The 25,727-nt window shown below is 41.1% G+C and overlaps 1 protein-coding gene across 2 annotated transcripts in view; it reads right to left on the bottom strand.

Moving 5' to 3' along the window:
• MAP3K21 (mitogen-activated protein kinase kinase kinase 21) overlaps positions 1-25,727 on the bottom strand; it is a 36,777-nt gene that overhangs the window by 4,147 nt on the left and 6,903 nt on the right. Inside the window, exons 2-10 of one of the 2 annotated variants that reach the window (XM_035108442.3) lie at positions 15,147-15,327; positions 13,598-13,746; positions 11,667-11,842; positions 9,749-9,989; positions 8,828-8,950; positions 5,252-5,368; positions 4,593-4,743; positions 3,102-3,196; positions 546-1,304 (exon numbers count right to left, since the gene is read on the bottom strand). In XM_035108442.3, coding sequence (XP_034964333.3) covers positions 546-1,304; positions 3,102-3,196; positions 4,593-4,743; positions 5,252-5,368; positions 8,828-8,950; positions 9,749-9,989; positions 11,667-11,842; positions 13,598-13,746; positions 15,147-15,327 — 1,992 coding nt within the window. The remainder of the gene's footprint in view (positions 1-545; positions 1,305-3,101; positions 3,197-4,592; positions 4,744-5,251; positions 5,369-8,827; positions 8,951-9,748; positions 9,990-11,666; positions 11,843-13,597; positions 13,747-15,146; positions 15,328-25,727) is intronic. The other variant, XM_035108443.3, reaches the window with a different exon arrangement.

Genomic DNA, 25,727 nt, shown 5'->3' with positions numbered 1-25,727 from the left:
TTGACTGGGAAATATGCACAATTCCTTCTTCGTGGAAGGATTATATGCACATGCTCCATGAAGCCTAGTGACTGCACATAACAGCCAGTTATTATGCGCATCAACAGTTCAACTTAGCTTCTTCTTAATATATATATTAGCAATTAGCTAACGTTTTAGCAAATTGAAAAGTAAGGCAGCTGTATAATAGTAGATAACATCAAATCTACTGGTATTTAATGTTCTACCCAGGGAGGCTAACCAGGTGCCTGTGTTACATATCTTTAGATGCCAAGCAAAAACATCCCTCTTCTCCCAGGCTTTTTGCTAATTAAACAATCTATGGCCTTTTAAATTGTGTGGGGTAAGGTTATTTGCTTTTGTTTGTTACTATGGCATGCATTTTTGTGTTTTTATATTGCACAAGTGTCTTGTGATCCTTGGATGAAGGGCAATATAGAAATTATTAAATAATGATTAAAACTGTCACCATCATGTCAGAGTACTTTCTTCGTCCCAGTAAAGAAAACAAAACAGATTACAGATTGATTGATTTTGCTACTCACTTATGGAATGGCATGGGTTTCCATCTGACACGGTTCGTCTGTGACCCAAAGCTCTTGCCTTTGAGGAAGAGGCATTGGATATGAATTGAGATTCTTCCCTCAAAGGAAGATGGGGAGATGGCACATTAGAATCAGCTGCAGGATCAGCTTTGGCCACTTGTTCTCTTTTACTCGCAGGACTTTCTGCCAAGAAGCGTCTAATGGGAGCATCTCTGTTAAAGGGCAGCGTGCTCGTAATTGTATCTTCACTGTCAGACTGAAGGAGGCATTTAGTGGAAGCAGAAGAAAGAGAGAAAAGATTCACAGTACTTGTGGGTGGACATAGTGATGGGACGTGCGTTTCCTCCTTCTTGGGCTGCAACCTTACAGGACTTGCACTTCTGTGAAACTTGGAAGCTCGCTGAAATATTCCATCACGCCTTTTCTTTTCCTCCTTGGGCTGTACTTCTTCAGGAGCCTGAAACCTGTTCAGCTCCCGAATATCCACGCCCAGTGCTACCGATGCAAGGAGGACCCCGCACCCATAAAGCACTGTGTCCGTTTTCTTTTTCTGAAATGTTCTGCTGAGGCTGTTTGTAGGGGTCATTTGTGGAGTGCTATTTGCAGAACTTGCTGAATTTCTTTCTTCGGAGCTCTCCTGTTCTGCAGAAATAAATCCTTGGTCATCTTTCCAAAGAGGTAGATCGATGTAGGCTTGATTTGGCAATTTTAATTGCTTTGGTCGCTTAGTATCCAGACCTTCAGAGGAAAGCCTCTGCTCTGTATAGAGACATTAAGTTGTTTACATTCAAGTATAACATTCTTTTCTTCACTACCAGTATGTACTTAAAAAAAAGCTTAGCAACTGTAATATCTCTGCAGAGTTGTGAAGTGCATTCAAACACCAAAAAGAATAAGAGGAGAAGCTATCATGTATCACATGGCTTGCTTTAGTAGAAACCTTAATCACACACAAGTAAACAATAAAGCAATTGCTTTTTAACTTGACCACCCAGATAAACTGCCCTTCTGAAGAGCTAGATGGCAAATTTCTTTGGTTTTAGTGGTTTTTAAGAATGTAGTTGCTGGCTGTATGGTCATTACCATCTATTTTGCTATTTCTCCTGTGTTCATGTATGTCTCTGGTCTGGCAAATAAGACAAATAAAGTTGAAATTCTGCTCAGTGGTGGAGCTCATGTTCTGCATGTGAAACCCCATGTTCAATCCAAGCATTTCCATTCCAAGCATTTCCAGGACTCCCCTGCTCAGCGCCTGAAGGCCCCAGTCCTGCCACTCACCACCTGGCCCAGGGCGGGGCCTGATGGGCTCTAAAAAGGACTGTAGCCGCCGCCGCCGCTGGGCAGAGAGGGCTCCATTATGTTTTGTTTTTTGTTTAAATTCCTGTTATTTTTTACCCATGTTATTTTAAACTGTATTAAGGTTGTATTCTTAGTTTTAGATTTTGATTTATGTGGAAATTGTTTTCCATTTGGTTGTGTATTTTTTGATGTGGTTTATGTATTGTTTGTGACTTTTGTAATTGTGCTATTGCTGTATTGTTTTGATATTCGATTGGGAGCCGCCCAGAGTGGCTGGGGAGACTCAGCCAGATGGGCGGGGTACAAATAAAAAATATTATTATTATTATTATTATTATTATTATTATTATTTAAATACTTTCAGGTTCGTGACAAGACTACCTAGATCATGATTTGCTGTTGGCTACATCACATGGCCAACAGCAAATCATGAATTATGAATTAATGTGCTGGAGGAGACTCTTGAGAGTCCCATGGGCTGCAAGAAGATCAAACCTATCCATTCTTAAGGAAATCAGCCCTGAGTGCTCACTGGAAGGACAGATCGTGAAGCTGAGGCTCCAATACTTTGGCCACCTCATGAGAAGAGAAGACTCCCTGGAAAAGACCCTGATGTTGGGAAAGATTGAGGGCAGTAGGAGAAGGGGACGACAGAGGACGAGATGGTTGGACAGTGTTCTTGAAGCTATGAACATGAGTTTGACCAAACTGCGGGAGGCAGTGGAAGACAGGAGTGCCTGGCATGCTATGGTCCATGGGGTCACGAAGAGTCGGACACGACTAAACGACTAAACAACATCACATGGCAATGACTGGACACTGGTCACATTTGTGCATCATGGCAAGCTAGGCTTTCTGACTTAGTATGGCTTACTGAAAATGAGCAGATTATCGGTGCACACTGTCCAATTGCTCCATCATTACTTCTCCCCTATGCTTCAAGTCCAAATCAGAAGCTGTGGGTTGCTTCTCTCTAACAAGCCACAGTTGCAAGCCACCTTAAAGCCATGGTTTGTTGTCTGTTCTCAGCAAGCCACAAGAAGCCAGAAAGTCTGGCTTATCATGATGTGTGAACATGGTTTTGTTCTGAACATGGTTCCACCTTAAATCTCATTTAGAATATTTCTATTTTAGGGTTTTAAACTACTCTTATGAACTCCATGTTTAATTCTTGTGTGCTGATGCCCACAAGATCCTGAAAAACAAAAGCAGTATTTCCATATATAGCTATAATATATCACTATATGGCACACTCACCTTGGTCTATGAACAAAGACGCTAAAGGAACACTTTTCTGATTCTTTATCAAAAGTGTTGGCCAAGGACTACTGCCATCTGAGAGGGGTCTTATTCTGGAACAAGAGAAAATCTTTAGTATGAAGAAAACTACTCTTGATAAACAGATAGCCAAGAAAACAAAAAGCCTTAACGGGACAGGTTTTCTGCTAAACAATAGAATATGATCTGGCTATTGTTGCAGCTCCTGTGCAGCAGTTAAAAGTTGGCTTGCTTGAAACAAATGATTTGGACTTTATTTAATCCCACCCACCCTTTTCCTGCAGTGAAACATTTCAGTTCAACTACTTTTGGCGATTGAAAACAAAATTTCAGGACAGTGGGAAATCTTCCAATTCAAGGTTTTCTGGAAAACCCAAATCTCTGACACAAATGTTACAATGTTAATCAGGAGTTCGAAACTATTCATTTTCCTGCACTGCATTAAGAGATAAAACCTATTCATTTTCGAGATCCAGAGTCAGTAGTTTGTAGCTAAGCCACAGGACTTTTGTATAATTGATGGTTCTCAATTGATGGGTGCACTTTTTTCAGAATAAATCTGAACAAGACATCTCTAAATGTTTAACCCCTGGCATGCCTCAAACTGTGTGCCTTAAAACTCCAGTAATTCATGTTTGCATTAAGTAAAAACCTAGGATGTTTTCAAGTAAGATGTTGTCTCTACCCTCTGCCCTCCTCACAGTGTTTGAATTTTGCTGCCAGAATTTCTGACTCTTATTCATTACATAAAAAAAAATGTTTAGGGGTACTTTCATTTTCCTACTCATATTGAAATACTGCCCATCAATGAGGCCAAACATAGATTCACAAAATGTTTAGGGGTATGTGTACCCCTGCGTCCATGGTTTTGTGTGCTGTGCACAAGAAGGAATGAGCCGGGACAAGCTTCAGGCCTAAGTGCTTCCTCTGCCCTCTCATTTGTTCAGAATATTTCACTCCTGTTTTAATTAACCACAGCTTCCTGTGTTGTCCAATCTAGAACCTGTGTTGTCCAATCTAGAACTAGAGTCAGCATTAAGTATGGATGATTTAAACAAACCAGCTTCGGTACTCCCAGATTACTCTGTGTACAGTACACAGTACACAGGAGGAGTGTGTGTGTGTGTGTGTGTGTGTTGAACACTTCAGTGTCCAGAGTGGGCTTCTTCAAGAATGATTACACCACCACTTCCTTCAAGGCACCTAATACAGATCCCTCCCAGGCAATCCTCAACTAGCCATGATGGGCAAAAGTCAAGGCTACAGATCAAACAGATTCAAATATACTATAAAATGTATATATAATTTTACATATGTATACTGGTTTTTATTAAGGTGCTGTTGCATTCATTTTCTTCTAAACAGCCTTGAGACTTCTCGGTAAAGGACAGGATAGAAGCTTCTCAAAACAAAAACAAGCAAAAAACACCACCTTTGTATTGCATTCCTCATGCCACATAGCAGCCATACCTCTCTTTACAATCTGTACGCTCTTTTGTTTGAACTGAGCTTGGCCCCCATGTGCACCCTTTCTTTTTGAAGCCTCGCTTGACATCTTCAAATTCTTCCTGATGACAAACTGTGCTTCTTCCCCACGTTTTGTTGCTCTCATCCGAGGTCACTGCAGAAAGATGAAAGATCTCAAGAGCAATTCCAAGCAGTATGCCTTTATGGCAGTGCATATCCGAAAATACCCGATACTTTAGCATTCACATTATGCTACTGTAAAAGAGATTACCTCCCCCCCCCCCCCGAATTAAAGGACAGCTAAGATAGAATCAAATTCAAGCAGGCAAAGAGTTACTTCATCTATGAAGGTAGGAGGTAAGAAAATTAACTAAGCCAATCAACAGAAAATATCAGATTTCTTTTCATGCTTTTGATTTTTCTTTATACATCTTGGCAGGCTATAGCTACTGAGCACTTGTATCAGATATGCATGTAGAATAATGCCTTTTGTGATATAACTTAATAGGACAAAGTCATAATATACAGTTAATGCATTTGCATTCATTTGAAACACAATCTCTGGAATGGATATCCAAGTAAGTGCTCAGGCTATCAGTGCATACAAATTTAGCTTGGAAATTAATTTAACCAACACCTTTTATGATTTAATGCGGTCTTGCCTTTTTTCTTAACCCCACTGGGAAGTTCATATTCGCTTGTGATATCTACATCTTGATGGTACACATATATACTGTTTCTTTGCCCATTAGCTGTATTTGGGTCAGTTTTGGAAATCACTGAAGAAACAATTAAGAGAATAGAGATGAAAATACCAAGTTGCACTTCAGCTTGGTATTAAGCAAATATCATATTATTAACCAGGAATCCCAAAGGCCTTCCATTCATCCTAGGAATAGTTTCTCCAGCTCATGGAGATGAGAGGCAATTACTTTGTGATCCATTTTTAAGCAGTCAAATTCTATGGTTGAGGGCACCATCACCACCAACAACAAATCTTTAGGACTGGATGTAACAGCTGCTGAAATAGTGCAATATGTATTGTGTTGTGGCAGCCTTCCAGTTCAGACACGACACCACGCTATAGTTATCATGTTCCATCTAATCCAGTGTAACAACCTGGCCACAATGTTGCACTGATACAGCAAAGAGGATTGGGCAGCCACACTGACAAGAGCTGTTTTGTACATTGCCCAGAGAACTAACAATAGGGAAAATAATAATGATTTACAAAGTGAAGTGTTAATGTGCCGCACAATACTATTATAAAACACAGAAACGGGAATAAATGTGAGTGAAGCATGTTTAGATGGAATGTAGTTCGTAGCTTGACCATATAGGGTTGAGAGAATTGTACTTTTTTAAAAAATCCCTATACGTATTCTCATTATACCTTACCTAATTTTTCCTAAACATATTGGACTGGACTCTGAGCGGAAGAAACCTTGCAGAATGATACTTCTGCACCCTTTCTATCCACAGTCAGCCCTCTGCCTGACCAAAAGTCACTCTGAGGTGAGAGATCTTCTGGAATGGGCTGTCACCCCAAATTGGATAATAGTACCTATCCGATCCTATACATGATGCATGCCCCATCACACACTATTCTGAATTTCAAGAAGTTGCAGTACAGAGGAAGGACATGGCAAATCCCCTTCTGCAAGCTTTCTCTTACTCATGATTCGAAAATCCAGGCCATTGGATGATGTACAATACATTTAGGTGGCATACATGTATGAGGAAAACAAAATTGGTAAAGTTACACTGTAACTTTTTGTGGGTTTTGCTCTCTGTTCAGATTACAATCACAGGGATACAATTACTGGGATACAAAGATCCATTTCTACAAGAGGTGACTGCATTAGAATTTTTTTTAAAAAAAAAAATCTCAATACTGTATTCTCTCCTCTGTCAAGGTCACTTTTGGCTACTCTTGAGAAATGATTTCCAAAGTCATTCTGTCTTTAAGACTTATATTGTGCCTGATATATACAGTGCAATACAGTTTCAAGAAAACATGTCTGCTCAGTCTGACGAAGATTCCCCTAATGCCCCTTGTCTGCTTTTGGCCCAGCATAACAACCGTGGGACTCTGAACCTTACGTTTCATGTGCTCTGGAATGTCTGAATTCAGGCGCGAACTTTAAAGGGCGGGCCATCTCCCCGCTGGACACTTCTCCCGACCCCTCCCCCTGAGTGTCTGTCTCAGATTGCAGTAATGGTTCTAGGATGCTGTCTGAGCCTTGGTGCCTCTCCAGTTCGATAGTCAGGGAATGTTCACTGCTAGAATATCCCTGACAATATCCCAAGAGTCCTTGGAACAACCTCTATGCAGGATTTGGCCTAATGTGCATGTGGCCCCTTCGAGGGCTTGCACACCACAGACTTCATAGCTGTACAGCCAGCATATGTTCTTTTCTTCTCAGTTCCGTAGATCCCAGGCAATTCTAATATTCTAACTCTAACATTTTATGTTCTTGAGAAGGATTATGGTGGTGGTAGGAAGCTTGCAGACTTACTTGTTCAGTGAAACTCATTTACAAAATCTGCCCAATTCAAGGAGTCTCTCAAAAATATTCAAGACTGGGTTCACAGTCTAATGAATATTCAACATATAGTTCCAATGTATAATTGTCTAAAGAAACCAAATTTAGAGATATAACCTGTCCTACCTCAGAAAACTGACAAGTTGGTAATGACCTTTACAAAATCAAATCAATAAAGCCTGGTTACAAGCATTACCAACAGTTCAAAATAAATCCTGCATGAGGAAGAATTTCCATTTCATAGCCCTTTTGATTATTTTCATTAAAAACCTGATGTGATAGGCCTTGGAATTTCATTTCCAGACAAAGGTGACTAGATCTCTGTTTCTAAACTGTATTGGAGGGGCTCCCATTCTTTCCATTATGCCACTGCAGTGCAGCCCAAAATTAGGTGAAGGGAGAAAATGTACCACAGAGTAAGAAAACAGTTTCAGCTTCAGCCAAATAAGTACACAAGTTAAATGTCCGTAAGAACTCCCCTTCAGCTTTATCTATCAAGTCTGAAAGAACAGAAGATAATGGGAACAAAGGATTAAGAAAATGCTGTTCAAAGAGAAGAAAATAATCTTTTGTTTACAAGACATCCAGGTTGAACGACAGACAGACAATAGCCCCTTTCATTTCTGGGAAACAGGAGTGATAATTTATTACCCTCAAACAGAAGACACTGAATAATTAACCAGTGTTAGGCTGTGTGAAAGGGGAAAACACTTGGAACTAAGCTGAATGTAAAAGTCCCTTCATGCGTGCACAGACGCAGGCAGACACAAACAACATATAGTAACTCTACTGAAAATCTCAAGGTTCATTCCAGCAAACTGCCCACCTATTTTTCAATTATTCTTAATCCTTATTTAGGAATTCATATATATTTATATATGACATATGACATATGACATATGACATACATACATACATATGAGAGAGAATAAAATTATTTCAAATTCTATAAGTCCAGTCTCGGGCACAATTCATACACCAATACATACACCAAGCAATAACAGAGGCTATTTGTGTTTAATTGCACAGCCCAAATTGACAAACCATGGTTTGTAAGATGCTAGGAAACCAGAATCAGAAGTTGATGGCTAGTTTGCAATCCAAGGTGCTGAGGTCTTCAGGATTTCTGAACTGACCAGCCATAATTGTAGGCATCACACTACCTCCAAATGTCACAGCACCTTGAGATAGGAATGCTGAGCAGGTGGGAAAGGGAAGCAAAAAAAAGCAGCTCTAAACCAGTTTGGATCAGAAGCTCAAATCATGGTTTGGGGTTGTAAACTATAGTTACCAGAAACCATGGTCTGGTGGAATGCCTAAATTAAGCCTCCGACATAGTTAAAGTTTAAGTCACTATCTCATTACCATTGTTAATGCTAAACACAGTGTGCAATAACTCTGAAATTAATAACAAAATCTTTCTCTAATTTGAGAATTTTCTGCCCATTATTTTAAACTATCATATCTTCACCTTCACCTCGTACTGGCTAACAATACTTTACAATAGGCTATACTCTGTACATGTTTCATTGGAAGTAAGTCCCACTGAATTCAATAGGGCTTACTGCCCGCTAAGTGGGTATAGGATTTCAGACTGTATTAAAATGTACTGCAAGATCAGGATAGTTCAATCATTCCAGATTAAGAAAACCAAGATCGGGGGGAGAGGGGAAATACCTGATTTAGACTTACATTGTATAGCTCGAAGACGGGGAATTATTGGGGGGCTACTTGGTGGACTAGAGCTGTTACTGTTTAAACTTCTTCGTTTATCCAGGTTCGGGGAGGCTTGCACTGTTATCTTGTGTTGGAAATCTATTATAAATAGGAGAAGAATATATTTGTATAATAAAATAAAAACCCAAATTCAGACTAACATGCTACTTTACATATAACAATAGTCATAAACATATAACTTTACATATAACAATAGTATAAACACAAAATTGATTATTCATTGCACCTGCAATTTTGCCTACCTCTAAAGAACTTGGTGCAGTGTTTTTACAGCAAAGTCACAACCTAGCTTCAACACAGCAGTGGCGCACTGCTTTTCATGTGGGCTCATATTTAATTGTCACAAAGTGCCAGAGAGACAACTCTGAAGATAACATGCAACACGATCCTAGTAAGACCCTTTGAATCCAGTGGGTCTTACTCCCTGGTAAATGGGTACAGGAAGAACAGCAGCCACAGCTACTGAGCAAAGGAAGGAATCCATGTTTGCTGCTCTTTCACAAACCCTTGACACACCAGTAATAAGTACTTTGGAGTGAACAAAGATATAATATGTTATCAACAGGGGAATTCCCTACCACAATTCTACTTCAAAGCAATATTCCCCAGTATATTTGGTTTCCCAATTCAGGAAGTTTGATTGGCTGGTAGAACAAAATTCTAAATCAAACACAAGGGAGGTCTGTGCTAACCCCTCAATATCTTCAAAATGTTGCTCATTTGTCACACTGAAAAAGATCCTTTTTATGCATAATATGATATCCGTATTGTATCTAACCTTTCAATCGCAACCTCTGAAACTTTCAGCCCAGTATTTGAAATCTGCAAATGCAGTAGCCATCCTAAATAAATCTGCGTAGATGAGGAAAATCAAACCTGAAGGCAGACTGATTCTGTGACCATCTTTAAGCTTTAATCTGCTTTTTTTGAACTTTCCCTTTCTCTTCTTCACATTGGGCTTGTCTTGGTTTAACTGGAATATCAAAATATTGAGTTCTCGCTCCAGTACATCGATCTCCCGTTCTGCTAACTGCTGCTCACGCCGCTTCAACAACTCTTCTTGTGACTTCTGATGGAGAGCAGCTCTTGTTAATTCTTCTTCTCGTGACCTCAGCTCCTAACAATAGTTATAGAAATACTAGTTAGCACACAAGTCTTCTGCCATGTGATGAAAAAAAATCCATAAGTATTTCTGGAGAGCATATCTGACAACTTTTCAAACAAGAGGGAGATAGGGTGAAATCTCCCTCTTTCCACACCAAGGGCATTTTTAAAAGAGGTGGTCAACCAGACTCTAGCCAGGCTTTGTTGGATTAAGGACAAATGGGAATTTGGGACATTGTTTCCCTCATCAATTTGGTTTGTTTGTTGTTAACCTCCACAATGTGTTCTGAAATGTGACTCTAAATTATTATTTTAGCAAGTAGACTGCAGAAGAAGAAAAGAAAAATGGACCTCGGCCCAGGGTACCTAAAGGAGCGTCTCCACCTCCATCATTCAGCCTGGACACTGAAGTCCAGATCTGAGGGCCTTCTGGCGGTTCCCTCAATGCGAGAAGTGAGGTTACAGGAAACCAGTCAGAGGGCCTTCTTGGTAGTGGTACCCTCCCTGTGGAACACCCTCCCCTCAGATGTCAAGGAAATAAACAACTACTGTATTTGACTTTTAGAAAACATCTGAAGGCAGCCCTGTATAGAAAGGTTTTTAATGGTTGATGTTTTACAATTTTTATATATGCTGTAAGCCAGTGGTCCTCAACCTTGGGCCTCCAGATGTTTTTGGCCTACAACTCCCATGATCCCTAGCTAGCGGGACCAGTGGTCAGGGATGATGGGAATTGTAGTCCAAAACATCTGGAGGCCCAAGGTTGAGGACCACTGCTGTAAGCCGTCCAGAGTGGCTGGGGAAACCCTGTCACTCTGGGTGGGGTATAAATAATAAAATTGTTGTTATTATTCTTATTGTTGTTATTATTGTTGTTATTATTATTATTCAATACAATGCCAGATAACTAAGACCTAGAAAAAAAATTCCTTCCAGTAGCACCTTAGAGACCAACTAAGTTTGTCACTGGTATGAGCTTTTGTGTGCATGCACACTTCTTCAGATACCTTCTTCTTCAGCATGCACACGAAAGCTCATACCAATGAGAAACTTAGTTGGTCTCTAAGGTGCTACTGGAAGGAATTTTTTTATTTTGTTTCGACTATGTCAGACCAACACGGCTACCTATCTGTAATAAGATCTAGTAGGCATGCCAGTACCCCAAGGGCTCCCCTACTTTTTCTGCATGAAAGCTTTTAATGTAGACTATGAAAGTCAACTTGGATGGTAGCTTAGGAAGTTTCCCATTAATATTTGTAACAAAAGAATAGTTAGCCCAGTGTAGTGTGTGTGTGTGTGCATATAGGAAAAGGCAAGATTTCAAATTACAGTATACAAAAGCTTCTTTTCTTCACAATTAGTTGCTCACCCAACAAAGGCTTTGTTTTTTTATATAGTCATCCAACTTTTAAACAATTACATATACATTTGTATATAGTAAGCCCAAAACTTGGGTGTGTTCAGCTTTACACACAAGGCAAAAAAATAAAAATAAAAAGTGGAGTGACTTTGGCAATCCCACCTGCCATTAAGCCCAATGTGTTCTGACTATACACCACCGAGTAAGGATAAAAGAGCAATTTAAAAGAGTTAAAGAGTACCAAGAATTAAGAGAAAAAAAGATCCAATCATTATCCTACTGGACACACAATACCATCATCTCAGTGTCTGTTCTTTAACGTTCACTCACTTTTTCCTTGGTCCTCAGTTCATCAAATATCTGTTGAATTTCCAGTTTCCAGTCATCTTGCATGGAATGGAAAGATTCCTGAGGCATCTCAGTCAAAACAGCCCCCTCAATGGCAGTAAGCTGCTCAAGAATCAAGGTAAATGGTGGTCGGATATGGGGATCCTGAGCCCAGCACACTAAAATTCATCAATTGCATCAATTAGAAGAACAGGGAGCAAAATCTGACACTGTAACAGCTTTTAAGAATTCTCTTTTTTTTTGCATTTCTTTTGAAACATTTATATTCTGTTCCTAAACAAAACTCAAAACAATAGAGCCCTTTCTTGGTAGAGTAGGGTTAGCTTGAGTTTGCATTAAATGAGGCAATTTCCTCAGACTGTCCAGAGCTATGTATAAAAAGGAGCATGTGACTTGGATGCATGCACAGATTATTTTATGCATGACCTGTTAAATAACTTATGGTCCTGTCACTTTCAAAAAGTGAGACCACAAATATATTCACCATGTGCATTTTCGCCTGGGTCTCACACAATCTTCTTTTTGCAATGGTGAGCCGAAGGCACAGACCCATGTCCTATAGATTAATCCAGGCTCAAAATATGAATATGGAAGGATGGCACACAGGAGCTTTTTTAAAAAAGGATTCCTTCATTTACCCCATATTAATTATTCAATTTATAGATCCGCAAACATCCTGCATCAAGAAAGTCATGCTACACCAACAAAATAAACTGCTTCCAATGTAACTTTTCATTAACTTTGAGCATTAACTGCACTGACTTGCAGACTTTAAGCAAGTAGTTCAGTTGGTTGCAGCTCAGTGCACCAAAGTTGCAGGTTTCATCTCTGTATGGGACAGCTGCATATTCCTGCATTGCAGGGGGTTGGACTACTAGATCAGGGGTAGGCAACCTAAGGCCCGGGGGCCGGATGCGACCCAATCGCCTTCTCAATACAGCCTGCAGACGGTCCAGGAATCAGCATGTCTTTACATGAGTAGAATGTGTCCTTTTATTTAAAATGCATCTCTGGGTTATTTCTGGGGCATAGGAATTCGTTCCATTTCCCCCAAAAAAATATAGTCCGGCCCACGACATGGTCTGAGGGACGGTGGACCAGCCCACGGTTGAAAAAGGTTGCTGACCCCTGTACTAGATGATCCTCGTGGCTCCTTCCAACTCTACAATTCTATGATTCTAAGCCACACTCACGCAGGCATGTCAAACCTGCGGCCCTCCAGATGTTTTGGCCTACAACTCCCATGATCCCTAGCTAGCAGGACCAGTGGTCGGGGAAGATGGGAATTGTAGTCCAAAGCATCTGGAGGGCCGCGGGTTTGACATGCCTGCCACACTGTCTCAACCTGAGCTACGTCACAGACTGTGGTGAGGCTACGCTGCTGTTCTGAGCTTCTTTGGAGGAAGGGCAGGATATAAATGAGCAAGAAAGCACTTTCAAAGATGAATGCAGCTTTTAAAATGAAATTACGTTCCACTGCTGAACGCGTTAAAAAAACGTTTTTAGTACCAGACTAAAATGAAATGGGAAGCTGGTGTTTTCTATACAGTGGTACCTCAAAAGACGAATGCCTCGTGCAACGAAAAACTCGCAAGACGAAAACGTCTTGTGATGTTTTTGGCGCTTCGCAAGACGAAGTTTTCTATGGCCACGCATCGCAAGACGAAGGTTTTCGTCGTTTTGGGGTTTTTTTTGCTGCGGCAAACCACGCTTCGAAAGACAAAAATCTCGCTAGATGAAGCGACTTGCGGAACGAATTACTTTCATCTTGCGAGGCACCACTGTACTTTAATGTAAGTTATGACATTTCTAAATGAAATGCTAAAGCTAAAAAATGTACACATATTATAGACAACATGCAAGTTATCTCATAGCAACTCCCCGCCCCCCTTTTTAATAAGCAGCACAAGTACCTTTCATTAGTTTAGCAAATGGTTCAGGACATGTGGATGGAATGGGCAAAGTAAGCTTATTGACAGCAACACCGTAAGCCACAGCAAGACCATCAATGCCTCGGTATGGAACCTCTCCCGTAAGCAGTTCCCACAGCAATACGCCATAACTATAAACAAATGTTTATTTGACAGTTAAATACACGGCTTAATGAAGGGCAAAACAAAAATTAAAAAGGTCATCAACCCATCTAGAAAGAAGGAAAGCATCCAAACACACCGCAACAAGGGCTATTCCATCGCCATGCTCTATATCCTTCCAACACATGGTTGCAGCTAAATGAAATTCTTTACAGCCATAGGCATGTTAAGTAAAGGTAAAGGTAAAGGGGCCCCTGACCATTAGGTCCAGTTGTCACCGACTCTGGGGTTGCGGCGCTCATCTTGTATTATTGGCTGAGGGAGCCAGCGTACAGCTTCCAGGTCATGTGGCCAGAATGACAAAGCCGCTTCTGGCGAACCAGAGCAGCACACGGAAATGCTGTTTACCTTCCCGCTGTAGCGGTCCCTATTTATCTACTTGCACTTTGGCGTGCTTTCAAACTGCTACGTGGGCAGGAGCTGGGACCAAACAACGGGAGCTCACCCCATCGCAGGGATTCGAACCGCCAACCTTCTGATCAGCAAGCCCTAGGCTCAGTGGTTTAACCCACAGCGCCACCTGCGTCCCTTCATAGGCATGTTACTTGGAAGCAAATGATAATCCAGCTACATAAATAAGTATTCTGCATATCTGGAAGTGGTTTCATTATATTTGTTTCCATAAAGCCTTCACCTTGCAGTCCACAAAAAAAGGAAGAATGAACTGAATAAGTCCTTGAATTGTTTAAGATGGATGCTTGATCTCGGTGCTGCTGCTGTTTTATTGTTGCTCTGGAGGTTGTGGGTTTTCACCTGCCTTGTTTTAATTATACTGTAAATGAAACCTGGATAGCTCAGTTGGTTGGAGTGTGGTGCTGATAACATCAGGGTTGCAGGTTCGATCCAAGCTGCAAATATATTCCTGCATTGCAGGGGGTTGGAGTAGATGATCCTACAATTCTATGATTCTATGAAACTGTTTTACGCATGAAGGGATGATTGGGGTGGTGGTTCTGCCTGGCAAGCAAAAATGCTTTACCAGACAAAACAATGGCCTTACTGCAAAGTCCTCTCCTTATATATCTCACCTCATCTTTCAGGTGTTAAAAAATGCACCTGGGCGTATAGAGAGATATTCCTCCTGCTCTCTAGAATGCAATATAGTGAGAACCAATATAGTGAGAAGTATAGTGGGAACCATTAAGGGAAGTCTAGAATCAGCAGAGTGCCAGGATGAGGTTTAGGAGCCAGGACTTGTAAGTTGTGTCTACACTCGGTGGTGCTCCTCACTTGCAGCATGTACCCAGGCACCACACCAGGAAAAACCACACAACTTTAGGTTGCTTCAAATTTCATTCAGCTGTACAAAAGTTACTGGTTTTTTTTAAATAAAATAAATAAATAACGAGAATACTGAAAACATAATTACCTCCAGATATCACTCCCTTTAGAAAACATGGATGATTTGATAACTTCAGGTGCCATCCATGCGTAGGTTCCCGCAGCACTCATTTTAGTTGTTCTATGCCACTCTCTAGCCAAGCCAAAGTCTGTAATCTTCAGTGTTTTGTTATGAATATCATCATTCTCTATCTTCTCAAGCAACAGAACTGAAAAAAGGGGGGGGGGAACGTATCATTAATATTAACTTGATCCATCTTAAAATGCAAGAATAATCTGTCTATAGTCAATATGAAGCTAAGTGTTTCCCTTTTTACGAATTAATGTTAACAAATTATTCAATAAAGAAAATTAGGACAACTTGGATTTAGCTCATAGTAGGGACGCCAGGTGGCACTGTGGGTTAAACCACAGAGTCTAGGGCAGGCTTCCCCAAACTTCGGCCCTCCAGATGTTTTGGACTACAATTCCCATCTTTCCCGACCACTGGTCCTGTTAGATAGGGATCATGGGAGTTGTAGGCCAAAACATCTGGAGGGCCGCAGTTTGGGGATGCCTGGTCTAGGGCTTGCTGATCAGAAGGTCGGCGGTTCGAATCCCTGCAACAGGGTGAGCTCCTGTTGCTCGGTCCCAGCTCCTGCCAACCTAGCAGTTCGAAAGCACATCAAAGTGCAAGTAGATAAATAGGGACCGGTCCGTCGGGAAGGTAAACGGCATTTCCGTGCGCTGCTTTGGTTCGTCAGGAGCAGCTTTGTCATGCTGGCCACATGACCTGGAAGCTGTCTGTGGACAAACGCCGGCTCCCTAGGCCTATAGAGCGAGATGAGCGTCGCAACCCCAGAGTCGGACACGACTGGACCTGATGGTCAGGGGCCCCTTTACCTTTACTAAGATGTTCAGAGTGCAATTCATCAAGAATTAAAGTTGTGCCTGTCCCCCCCCCCCGATGGTTTCAGTAGATGCATATGCTTTGAAGGATGATTTACTAACATAAGGTGTGGAAAGTTGAAGGAGTAAAAGTTAGAGGGGCCCCTGACCATCAGGTCCAGTCGTGTCCGAATCTGGGGTTGCAGTGCTCATCTCACTCTGTTGGCCGAGGGAGCCGGCGTTGTCCGGGTCATGTGGCAGCATGACAAAGCTGCTTCTGGCGAACCAGAGCAGCACACAGAAACACCGTTTACCATTCCGCCAGGGCGGTCCCTATTTATCTAGTTGCACTTTGATGTGCTTTCGAACTGCTAGGTGGGCAGGAGCTGGGACCGAGCAATGGGAGCTCACCCTGTTGCAGGGATTCGAACCGCCGACCTTCTGATCAGCAAGCCCTAGACTCTGTGGTTTAACCCACAGCGCCACCTGGGTCCCTTGTTGAAGGAGTAAACACCTACAATTGAGAGAGTTAAGATGTCACACTAAACCATAGTTTAGCATAATGTGAATAAGCTGCCCTGAACCTTAGACTTGCGTGCTTCTCCCCTTCTCCTGAGTAACTAGTTTCAATGGCTAATTAGCAGTAACTACAGTTTGTCAGTTCAGATGATATGGCAAGCTGAGGTTAATGGAAGCCAGAAGCAAAAGCTGGCAAACTCATCCTGCAGCATGCTGGAGGACTGGGAAGGAGACAGAGGGTCACATGAGTCAGAAGCTCACTATATCCTACTAAACTGCAGTTTAGTGTGGTGTCCAAATACACTAAATAGTGCAGATTCAATTTCCAATTTTGGAGCCAATTCTCCTCATAGTTTAGCCTAGTGATTGATGGATTGCAGCAGGAGAAGATTTATGTCAGAATCCTCACGCATACAAAACTAGTGAATCACAGAGGCAGCTAAAGTAGAACTACGACGCTGAAATTTCTCATATCCAGTTCACACTATCGTTGCCAACAGCAGGAACTATGTTCAAGCACACTTGAGACAGACATGGTTCAAAGTCCAGTGTACAGATAATGAATTGTGATTAAGTTCTTTTCCTGGGCGTATAAATTGCAAAGCACCATTAACAGGTAACCAGTTAAAACTATCTAGGGCTGTGGAATGCGTTCAAGCAAAAGGCGAGGTGACCTCTAACCCTTGGAACTGCAGAGAATGTTTAATATTTTACTATTCATGTACATGTATGCATTTATTTAAAAGAAGAAGACTCTGTCACTGATCCATAACAGTGTGCCTTGAGGCACAAGTGAAGTACTGAATACAATTATATTGAAACTCGGTGCCCATGATAGAAATAATTAGAACCAGGAAAATGTGGTGAACATAGTGATATGAACTTGCTGCCCTTTGTACTTTAGTGAAAGGCCTATTGTTTTGCATTCTACACAGGCAAAGCAAAATTCCACAAATTCCATGTCAGTCAATCTGACCGAAACCAAACACAAACTGACTTGGAAAGGTAATAACTGGCATATGGCCAGGTTTCATTTTAATGGGAAAGAGGGGACAGCAGGGAAGAACTTTTACCCATAAGCAGGATGAAGAATTGCAATCACTACATATACTCTGTATAATTTCCCCCCTCCCTCCCGTTTGTCAAATTGGGCAGCAGAGCACTTGACATAAACAAACTACATAGGCGCCAGTGCCTCGTGACTGAACAAATTCTTGTGGTCTGTTGCTTAGCAACCTGCGCTAGGCCACCCCTTTTGGACTTCTACAGATATTTGCCCCTCATTAGCTTCATATCAAAACAAGTGACCTTTACAACCTTGGGCTTATTCTGTGCACTCAACCATACGTGACTGAAGTTCACAAATAGCAGCTGCAGAATCTGGAAGTTACTTTAACACACATGCTATATGATTCAGGTGAGGGACTCTGCATGCAAAATGCTCCACCAAAACGAAAACAATTTGTAGAACTTGATCACTAAAATCACAATGTCAATATTTGCCATTCTGACTTCAGACTGCATCCAATCCTAAAGGCTACACTTTGCAAACATTTACTTTGACGCTAAGAGAACTCAGGAGGAAAGTGTGCTTTCAGAACTACCGTAGCACTATATGGCCATAACATTAACATATTTTAGAACGCACCTCTATAGCATCAAGCCCAATTACTAAAGTGGATTTTGTGTATGCATGCCACTTATTTACCAATTCCTATTTAAAATGTGGGTGCACAGAGCCATTTAAAAACCTACTCCTTTGGATTAATAGCCATAACATTTTAAAACAAGACCAATTCAATATACACACAGTAAGTTATAAGATTACCCAAGGTAACAAACCAAGGATGATTGTAGTAGAGGCAGCTACATGTAAGTCGCTCTTTTCCATTTAAATCTCTCCCATTCCTTGGTGGAGCATGCTACCACTCCATGGGTCCTTTGAGTGCAAACATCACTTCCCTTAGGGAAGACACCACAGTAGAGACTATAAAACTACATGAATTTGGGGAAGAAACAAGACACCACTCAGCAAGCACATCAATCCATCTACAGGCAATAAACCGGAGCAAAACAGTTTTGTTCTTATGTAACACTTTATAAGCATATAAAGCTACTATGATATCGAGTGAGTCGCAGGGAGGAAAAAATGAACCCAAAGCCCTTTGAAATCTGGCTGTAATGTTGGGTTGAAAGTGTGACAATAAACTGGGGGGAAAGGCATTCAAATTTCTCCTAGTCGCACATGATTGGCAAGTCAGCAAAGTTTTTCATGGTAATTATGCAATAGCACAATTACTGAATAGCAAAAGAAAGCTGATGCTGTAAATGCAGTATGCAAGTACAAAATGCAAGATTACATACTACCCTGAAGCAACATATGCCTTGATTATCTGCACTAATTTGGCTCTAGGTGGTCCATTTATTGTGCTGGGAGCAAGGAACAAAATGATACTATTGATAAATTTAGGGCATTGCTTTATCAAATCACAAATATCTGCCCTCCCAAGTTTCCTTCAGCTTGGCAGACAATATACAATGGGCCATGCAAATCCACAGACATGTCAGATTGCACTACGCTTTGCAGGATAACCCACCATCAAGTTTGATAGCTGCTTGTGGCCTATTAACATGGCCGTACCCGTATCTATCAAGCCTATTGGATCTCGATGCAGCTACAAACCAACAAATCATAATCAGCAATGGAGGTACAGCTGTTGAACTTGGTGGATGATCACAAGATTTCATGGGCACCAACTAAGTTTGTCATTGGTATGAGCTTTCGTGTGCATGCACACTTCTTCAGATACACACATGAAAGCTCATACCAATGACAAACTTAGTTGGTCTCTAAGGTGCAGCTGGAAGGATTTTTTTTATTTTGTTTCGACTACGTCAGACCAACACGGCTACCTACCTGTAACTAGGATTTCATGGCATAGCTGCCAAGTTTTCGCTTTTCTCACGAGGAAGCCTATTCAGCATAAGGGAAAATCCCTGTAAAAAAGGGATAACTTGGCAGCTATGTTTCATGGGTCACACTGTTCCTGGACTCTCTATCTCTCTCTGCCTTACTTATGTTCATTTCAGTCTGCTAAGTGCCAACACTCACAGATTAAAGATAACCCCATCTCAATATCCATTTATTATTGCTTGGGGGGGTTGGGGGGGGGGTAATGCAATTTCCCCTCCATCTCCCTTCCCCCTCCAATCTCCCCCTTGCCCATAACATACAATGGAAAAACTGGTGGTGGAATGTTCTGGGATGGGGAAGGGAGAGAGAGGCGTTGGTGAGTGTGGACATTCACCATATCACAAAGATGTATTCCAGCCCATGTCTCTTTTTGTAGATTTTATTACGGCAGCCCTCACAACCAACAAGACACGCTATTGCTTAATAAATAACAATAATAATAATCTTATTTTTTTCTAGCCCACCCATCTGGGAGGCTTACAGCACATACAAAAACATAGTAAAATGTTAAACATTTAAAACTTCTTGACACAGGGTTGCCTTCAGATGTCTTCTAAAAGTTGTGTAGTTCTTTATTTCTTTGACACCTGATGTGAGGGTTTTCCACAGGTGTTCCTATCATTTTAAGAAGCTACTTGCTCAGTATTAATGACATTTCATACCGGTATCTTATCTAGAAGAACTGACCATGAATAAACTTTGTGCTCTATAGGAAATCCATGGATCCAGACCAATTTAGTGATGCTTAGAACACACTGAAATCTACATGGAAAGCTCAAGTCCCATTAAGTTCCACAAAACCCTATTGAGATTTAATTTGCTCTGAATCCAACCCCCAGATTCTGTGTTTTCAATAGCTTTAGATGAAACACATCATTGCTTTGTATCTAAAGATAATAATTGTTGAAAATATCACAGCAAAAAACAGCATTGTGCAGCTAGGAGCATTAGCATTTTGACAATAACTTTGCACAAAATACAAGTTTCAAAATTGTTTCATTTCTTGAGTAACAACCTAAAGGACACAAGACATTGCTGCTGCTGCAGTGCTTTGGAGGAAGCAGGGAGAAGGCTGGCTGGCTTATCAGGCTTGAGTTAAAAGCACACCTGCAAAAGCAAACATTTCATTAGCACTGAAAAGAACAAAGCAGAGTTGTTCTGCCAACACTGGCATGTCTGGGTCTGAAGCTGCAGCATTAGGTAGAGAAAGAGCCCCTTGGCAATAAACTTTGAAGTGAGTAACTGATTTGGGGTTTTCATTTTAGAATTCTCAAGCAAAGTTTCTCAATGGGACATCTGAGTCATTTATAAAACAGGGGGAGGAAAAGCTCCTTGCTAAAATGAAGTACATATTTTATTTCAAAGATCAGCAAGTGAAGTCGTGCCCCTGTGAAAAACTTGAGCCTCACAATGGTGGGAGAAACTTTCTCAACTTGCAGAATAATTTCACACTACCAGTCTCCTTTTTAATGGTTTCAAGGCTTTTCTCTATTCAGCCACCTTCCACACCATCCCTTCAAATAGGCATCTTTGGCAGAAATATGTGAGATGGTACAGTATGAACGCGGGTGGCACTGTGGGTTACACCACTGAGCCTAGGGCTTGCCAATCAGAAGGTCGGCGGTTTGAATCCCCACGACAGGGTGAGCTCCCGTTGCTCGGTCCCAGCTCCTGCCAACCTAGCAGTTCAAAAGCACGTCAAAGTGCAAGTAGATAAATAGGTACCGCTACAGCAGGAAGGTAAATGGCGTTTACGTGCGCTGCTCTGGTTCTCCAGAAGTGGCTTAGTCATGCTGGCCACATGACCTGGAAGCTGTACGCCGGCTCCCTCGGCCAATAACGTGAGATGAGCGCTGCAACCCCAGAGTCGGTCACGACTGGACCTAATGGTCAGGGGTCCCTTTACCTTTACAGTATGAATTAAAATTCAGATATAGCACAACGCACCACCCTGCCACCCATCAGGAAGTAGTTGTATAGGTTATTGCAGGAGTAACCACGGTGGTGCCTCCAGATATTGTTGGAATACAATTCTCATTATCTGACCATTAGCCATGGTCAGGGAGACTGATGGGAGTTGGAGTTCAACATCTGGAAAGCACCATATTGGCTGCCCCTGGGTTACAAGTTTACAACTGTTTTAAAAGCTATGTTTTTGTTTTTCAAATGGTCTTGGGAAACATTTTAGCTTAACTTTTCTTAAATATTAGTTTTTTAAAAACTGCACAGGGCCTTTGATATAGCTCCAAATATAGTCCCCAGACTTTTATTCACCAGACCAGGTATAATCAGCAGAGGTCTGGCATCTTATATTAGAACTTTGTTACCTTACAAGGGTACCCAGGTGGGACCCAGGTGGTGCTGTGGGTTAAGCCACAGATTCTAGGGCTTGATGATCAGAAGGTCAGTGGTTCGAATCCCTGCAACAGGGTGAGCTCCTGTTGCTCGGTCCCAGCTCCTGCCCACCTAGCAGTTCGAAAGCACATCAAAGTGCAAGTAGATAAATAGGGACCGCTCCGGCGGGAAGGTAAACGGCGTTTCCGTGCGCTGCTCTGGTTTGCCAGATGCGGCTTAGTCATGCTGGCCACATGACCCAGAAGCTGTCTGCAGACAAACAACAGCTCCCTCGGCCTATAGAGCGAGATGAGCGCCGCAACCCCAGAGTCGGACACGACTGGACCTCATGGTTAGGGGGGCCCTTTACCTTTACCTTACAAGGGACTCTGAATTCAAGATTAGTTTCAGAAGTACTTTAATTTTCTACAGAAAGATTAAGTGGACAGATGATAAACAAAGAAGTTATTGGTTGAGCCATATTAAAATAATTAACTGATTGGCACAAAAATGCCCTCCATTAGTGGGGGAAACAGAATTCTGTATATATGCTCATTTCCTTAAATCATGTGTCATAGATAACATCTCCACAAAAGGGCCAAAAAAAGTATTGCATTATGTTAAAAAGGTGTATTTTCTTACTCTCGAAGCTGAGAGCAACAGTTCTTTCCATGCGTGTTTCAAACAGTAAAATTACACTCATTCAAAAGCTGACAAACTTATTAAGATACTAATAACGTGAAACAGAACTGTAACATCAGCTCTATGCACCTCCTGCAAACAAAAAATTCTACATGCCAGAAATAATTCATAGGGCCTTTTATACTGCTCCAAGAGACACACTCGACAGCAAAATATGTTTTGGCAAGTTGAATCTTTTCTACCCTCCGGGCCACTGCCTCCGTGGCCCCATATTATCACTGCAGCACCATTCTGCATTTGCATATGCATATTTGTTTTATGTGCATAAACAAAGTAACAAAGAGTCTTGTGACACTTTAAAGACTAACAAATTTGTTATGGCATAAGCTTTTGTAGACAAGACCTAGTCCACAAAAGCTTATGTCATAATAGATTTGTTACTCTTTCAAGGTTCCACAAGGCTCACAGTAGTTTTTGCCACAAAAGACAAATATGGCTACGTCTCTTGAAAAATCAAGAGTTCTGGACCCTGAAAGGCAAAAGTTTAAGGGCCTGGTTAAAATGTTACTTGTGCACAAATAAGCAGTAAAAAGAGCCAGTCCCTATGGCAACACTCCATCGAAGGTGGTACCATCTAAAAGCCCTTCACTGCTTGCAATCATACTCACATATCATCCACATGACAGCAACAATGCACAGAAAGCAAAATGCTACATAGGGATGTTAATGTTGTTGAGGCAGAAGTATATGACAAAGAAGATTTTAGACATGGAAGTTTCCATGCAGAGCACAAATGGAGAAGCTGTAGTCCTCCAGAGGTTGTTGGGACATTAAAATTCCACCAGATTCAGTCAAATTAAGACTGCATGCTGATTCAGAAGTTCAAAATCTCCATAACGCTACTACAAAGTGACACACTACCAACTCTGTGTCCAGTTCCAGCGGTCATACTTTAAGGAGCTGGTAAACAAATTTGAACATGTTCTGAGCTGAAAAACATATGAGAATACTGCAAGACTACCAACACAGAATTGCCTAAAGGTTTGTATTGATACAGGTATGTATACCATACACAAAAGTTTCCTAACTTCCATATCTTATAAGCAACCTACCTATCTGATCATAATGTTAACACCCCCAATAACTTCAATTTAGAACTCAAAAAAAAATTAGAACTCAAAAAAAAATTAGAACTAAAAAAAACGGGGGTCAGGTGATCATACAACAGATTTTATTTAGCTTTAGTTTTTCAAGTTTAATTTCCCATTAGAATGCAAGTTATTTTCCTCTGTTTACTTCTGATGTGTTAATAATTATCACAAGCAACAGGTTTTTGGACACAGAGAATCGCAAAATATTATTTAGGTGAAACTCTATGGAAGGGTATTATTCCCCAATCCTTGTTTTAATGTTACAAATCTGTATGTGTGGGGTTTTTGTTTTTAAAAACTTATTTCTAATTTTGGCATTTATTGACAGTTTATATGTATATTTTATAGTCACTCTAAATTATTTACAATAAAATTGTATATAATTTGTATAAAGTTTAGTATACAAATTCTGTTAAATAAATAAAAACAAATGTATTTGTACAGACACGTATAGTTTTGTACAGGATGCTGTGATGAACCTAGAACCAATTGCATTTAAAACACACACATATGTCAATTATATCATCAGTGACTGCTAAAACTGAATTTCCATGCCTCTGATGTCCAGATGTTGGGACAAAAAAAATGGAATAGTAATCTCCATCATATTTTGAGTTTCCTGAGACATCTGGCAGGCAGCAGCTGAAGATATAATGATAGACCAGGTAATCCTTTAATCTGATCCAGGACAACACTTCTAATGTGCTTATACATGTGCAGAACAGCTATGGAAAGTTTATAAACTAAACCAAATACAACTGCTGGTTATTCAGCAAGGAAAGCGAAAATAATCCATTTCAAGGATCTGTAGGTCAGGGAGCTAGACAAATATTGTTTAGAGGAACAAAGGTATTATATGATGGAAACCTTTACTATGGTTTCTGTTCTAGTTTGTCAGAAATAAGGTCACCCCCAAAAATCAAAACAAAGAAATGCTTGACTTTGCTTGTCATTAATGCATAGCAGAAAAGGATGTGATTAACCTTTGACATCAGTATAATTCCCAAGGGATTGCTTCCTTATTATTTTCTCATGCATCCTCTATTGCATCACCGACTATCCCCAAGCAGAGCAAAAGTAGCACCAGTATAATGTCTAGCAATCAAGAAGCTTTTGGGTGCATAAGGCAGGGTGTGGATGGAGAGAAAATATTACAAGGGAAAGTCTATCTAATCGCAGCATACGTGCTTGGCTTTAATATGAGACAATAATGGAATGCTCAGTTTCACGAGTCATAAAGGAAGCTGACTAAAAGGAAGTTCAGGATAGCCTGGGCATTTCCTGTGCTTTGGTGGCTCAAACTGAAGCAGCTTGTTCCTATAAATGACCCACACCTTACCTTCATTACTACAGGCAGAACAACTCTGCTGCAGAACCTCATGACTCAACATATGTAGCCACCTCTAACCATTATTACACAATTTTATGATTTCCCCCCCCGCAAAAAAACCCCACCATATAGTACAATATTATTTAATGCAAAACAGCTAATAATTAAAGTAGTAGCAGGGATGGCTAATGGGTTTGCTCTGCTAAGCAACTGCAGGTGGGCAAAATATGCATGGCAAGTCTCTGGCAACCTCCTAAATATGCCACTAGCCTTCTTATTTAGTTGCTTTCTCTTCCTGCCATAGTCACTATATCTTTCTTCTCATCTATGCTGCATAACACTGTGCTATATCATGGGCTCACTCGCTCATTTCCTTACACACTTTGCTTCCTTGAAAGGTCACCCAAAGTTGTGGCCACCAGCCTGCTTGTTAGGCTGGGGAGAGAAATTGGGAAGGAGAATGACGATGACTCCTGGCAGCTATTCCTTATGCATCCCCATTCCTTCTGCACACCAAGTGGAAACACTCCTGACACGGACCCTGTGTTCCTATCTTTTTGGTAACTTCAATGCTGGCTGTATTTAAATCTAATGAACTTGTCTCTGTTGTTGTCCAGCTTCTTTTATGACATTTTGTTACTTTGTTTTAAATTATGTAGGCCTCCTGACAGCGGCGGAGCTTCATGCTCTGCCACTGGGGCCGGAGAGCAGGCGCGCTGCCCCCAGTGACATGGCATGCATTCTGGAGGCGGGGTGGGACGGGGCGCGACATGTGTTTTGGGGGTGGGGCAC

The sequence above is a fragment of the Zootoca vivipara genome, chromosome 3, assembly GCF_965207765.1.
Source record: "Zootoca vivipara chromosome 3, rZooViv2.hap1.1, whole genome shotgun sequence".
In the NCBI taxonomy this organism is placed as follows: domain Eukaryota; kingdom Metazoa; phylum Chordata; class Lepidosauria; order Squamata; family Lacertidae; genus Zootoca; species Zootoca vivipara.
Note: the sequence above shows the minus strand (reverse complement) of the source record. Positions and strands in the feature narration are given on the sequence as shown.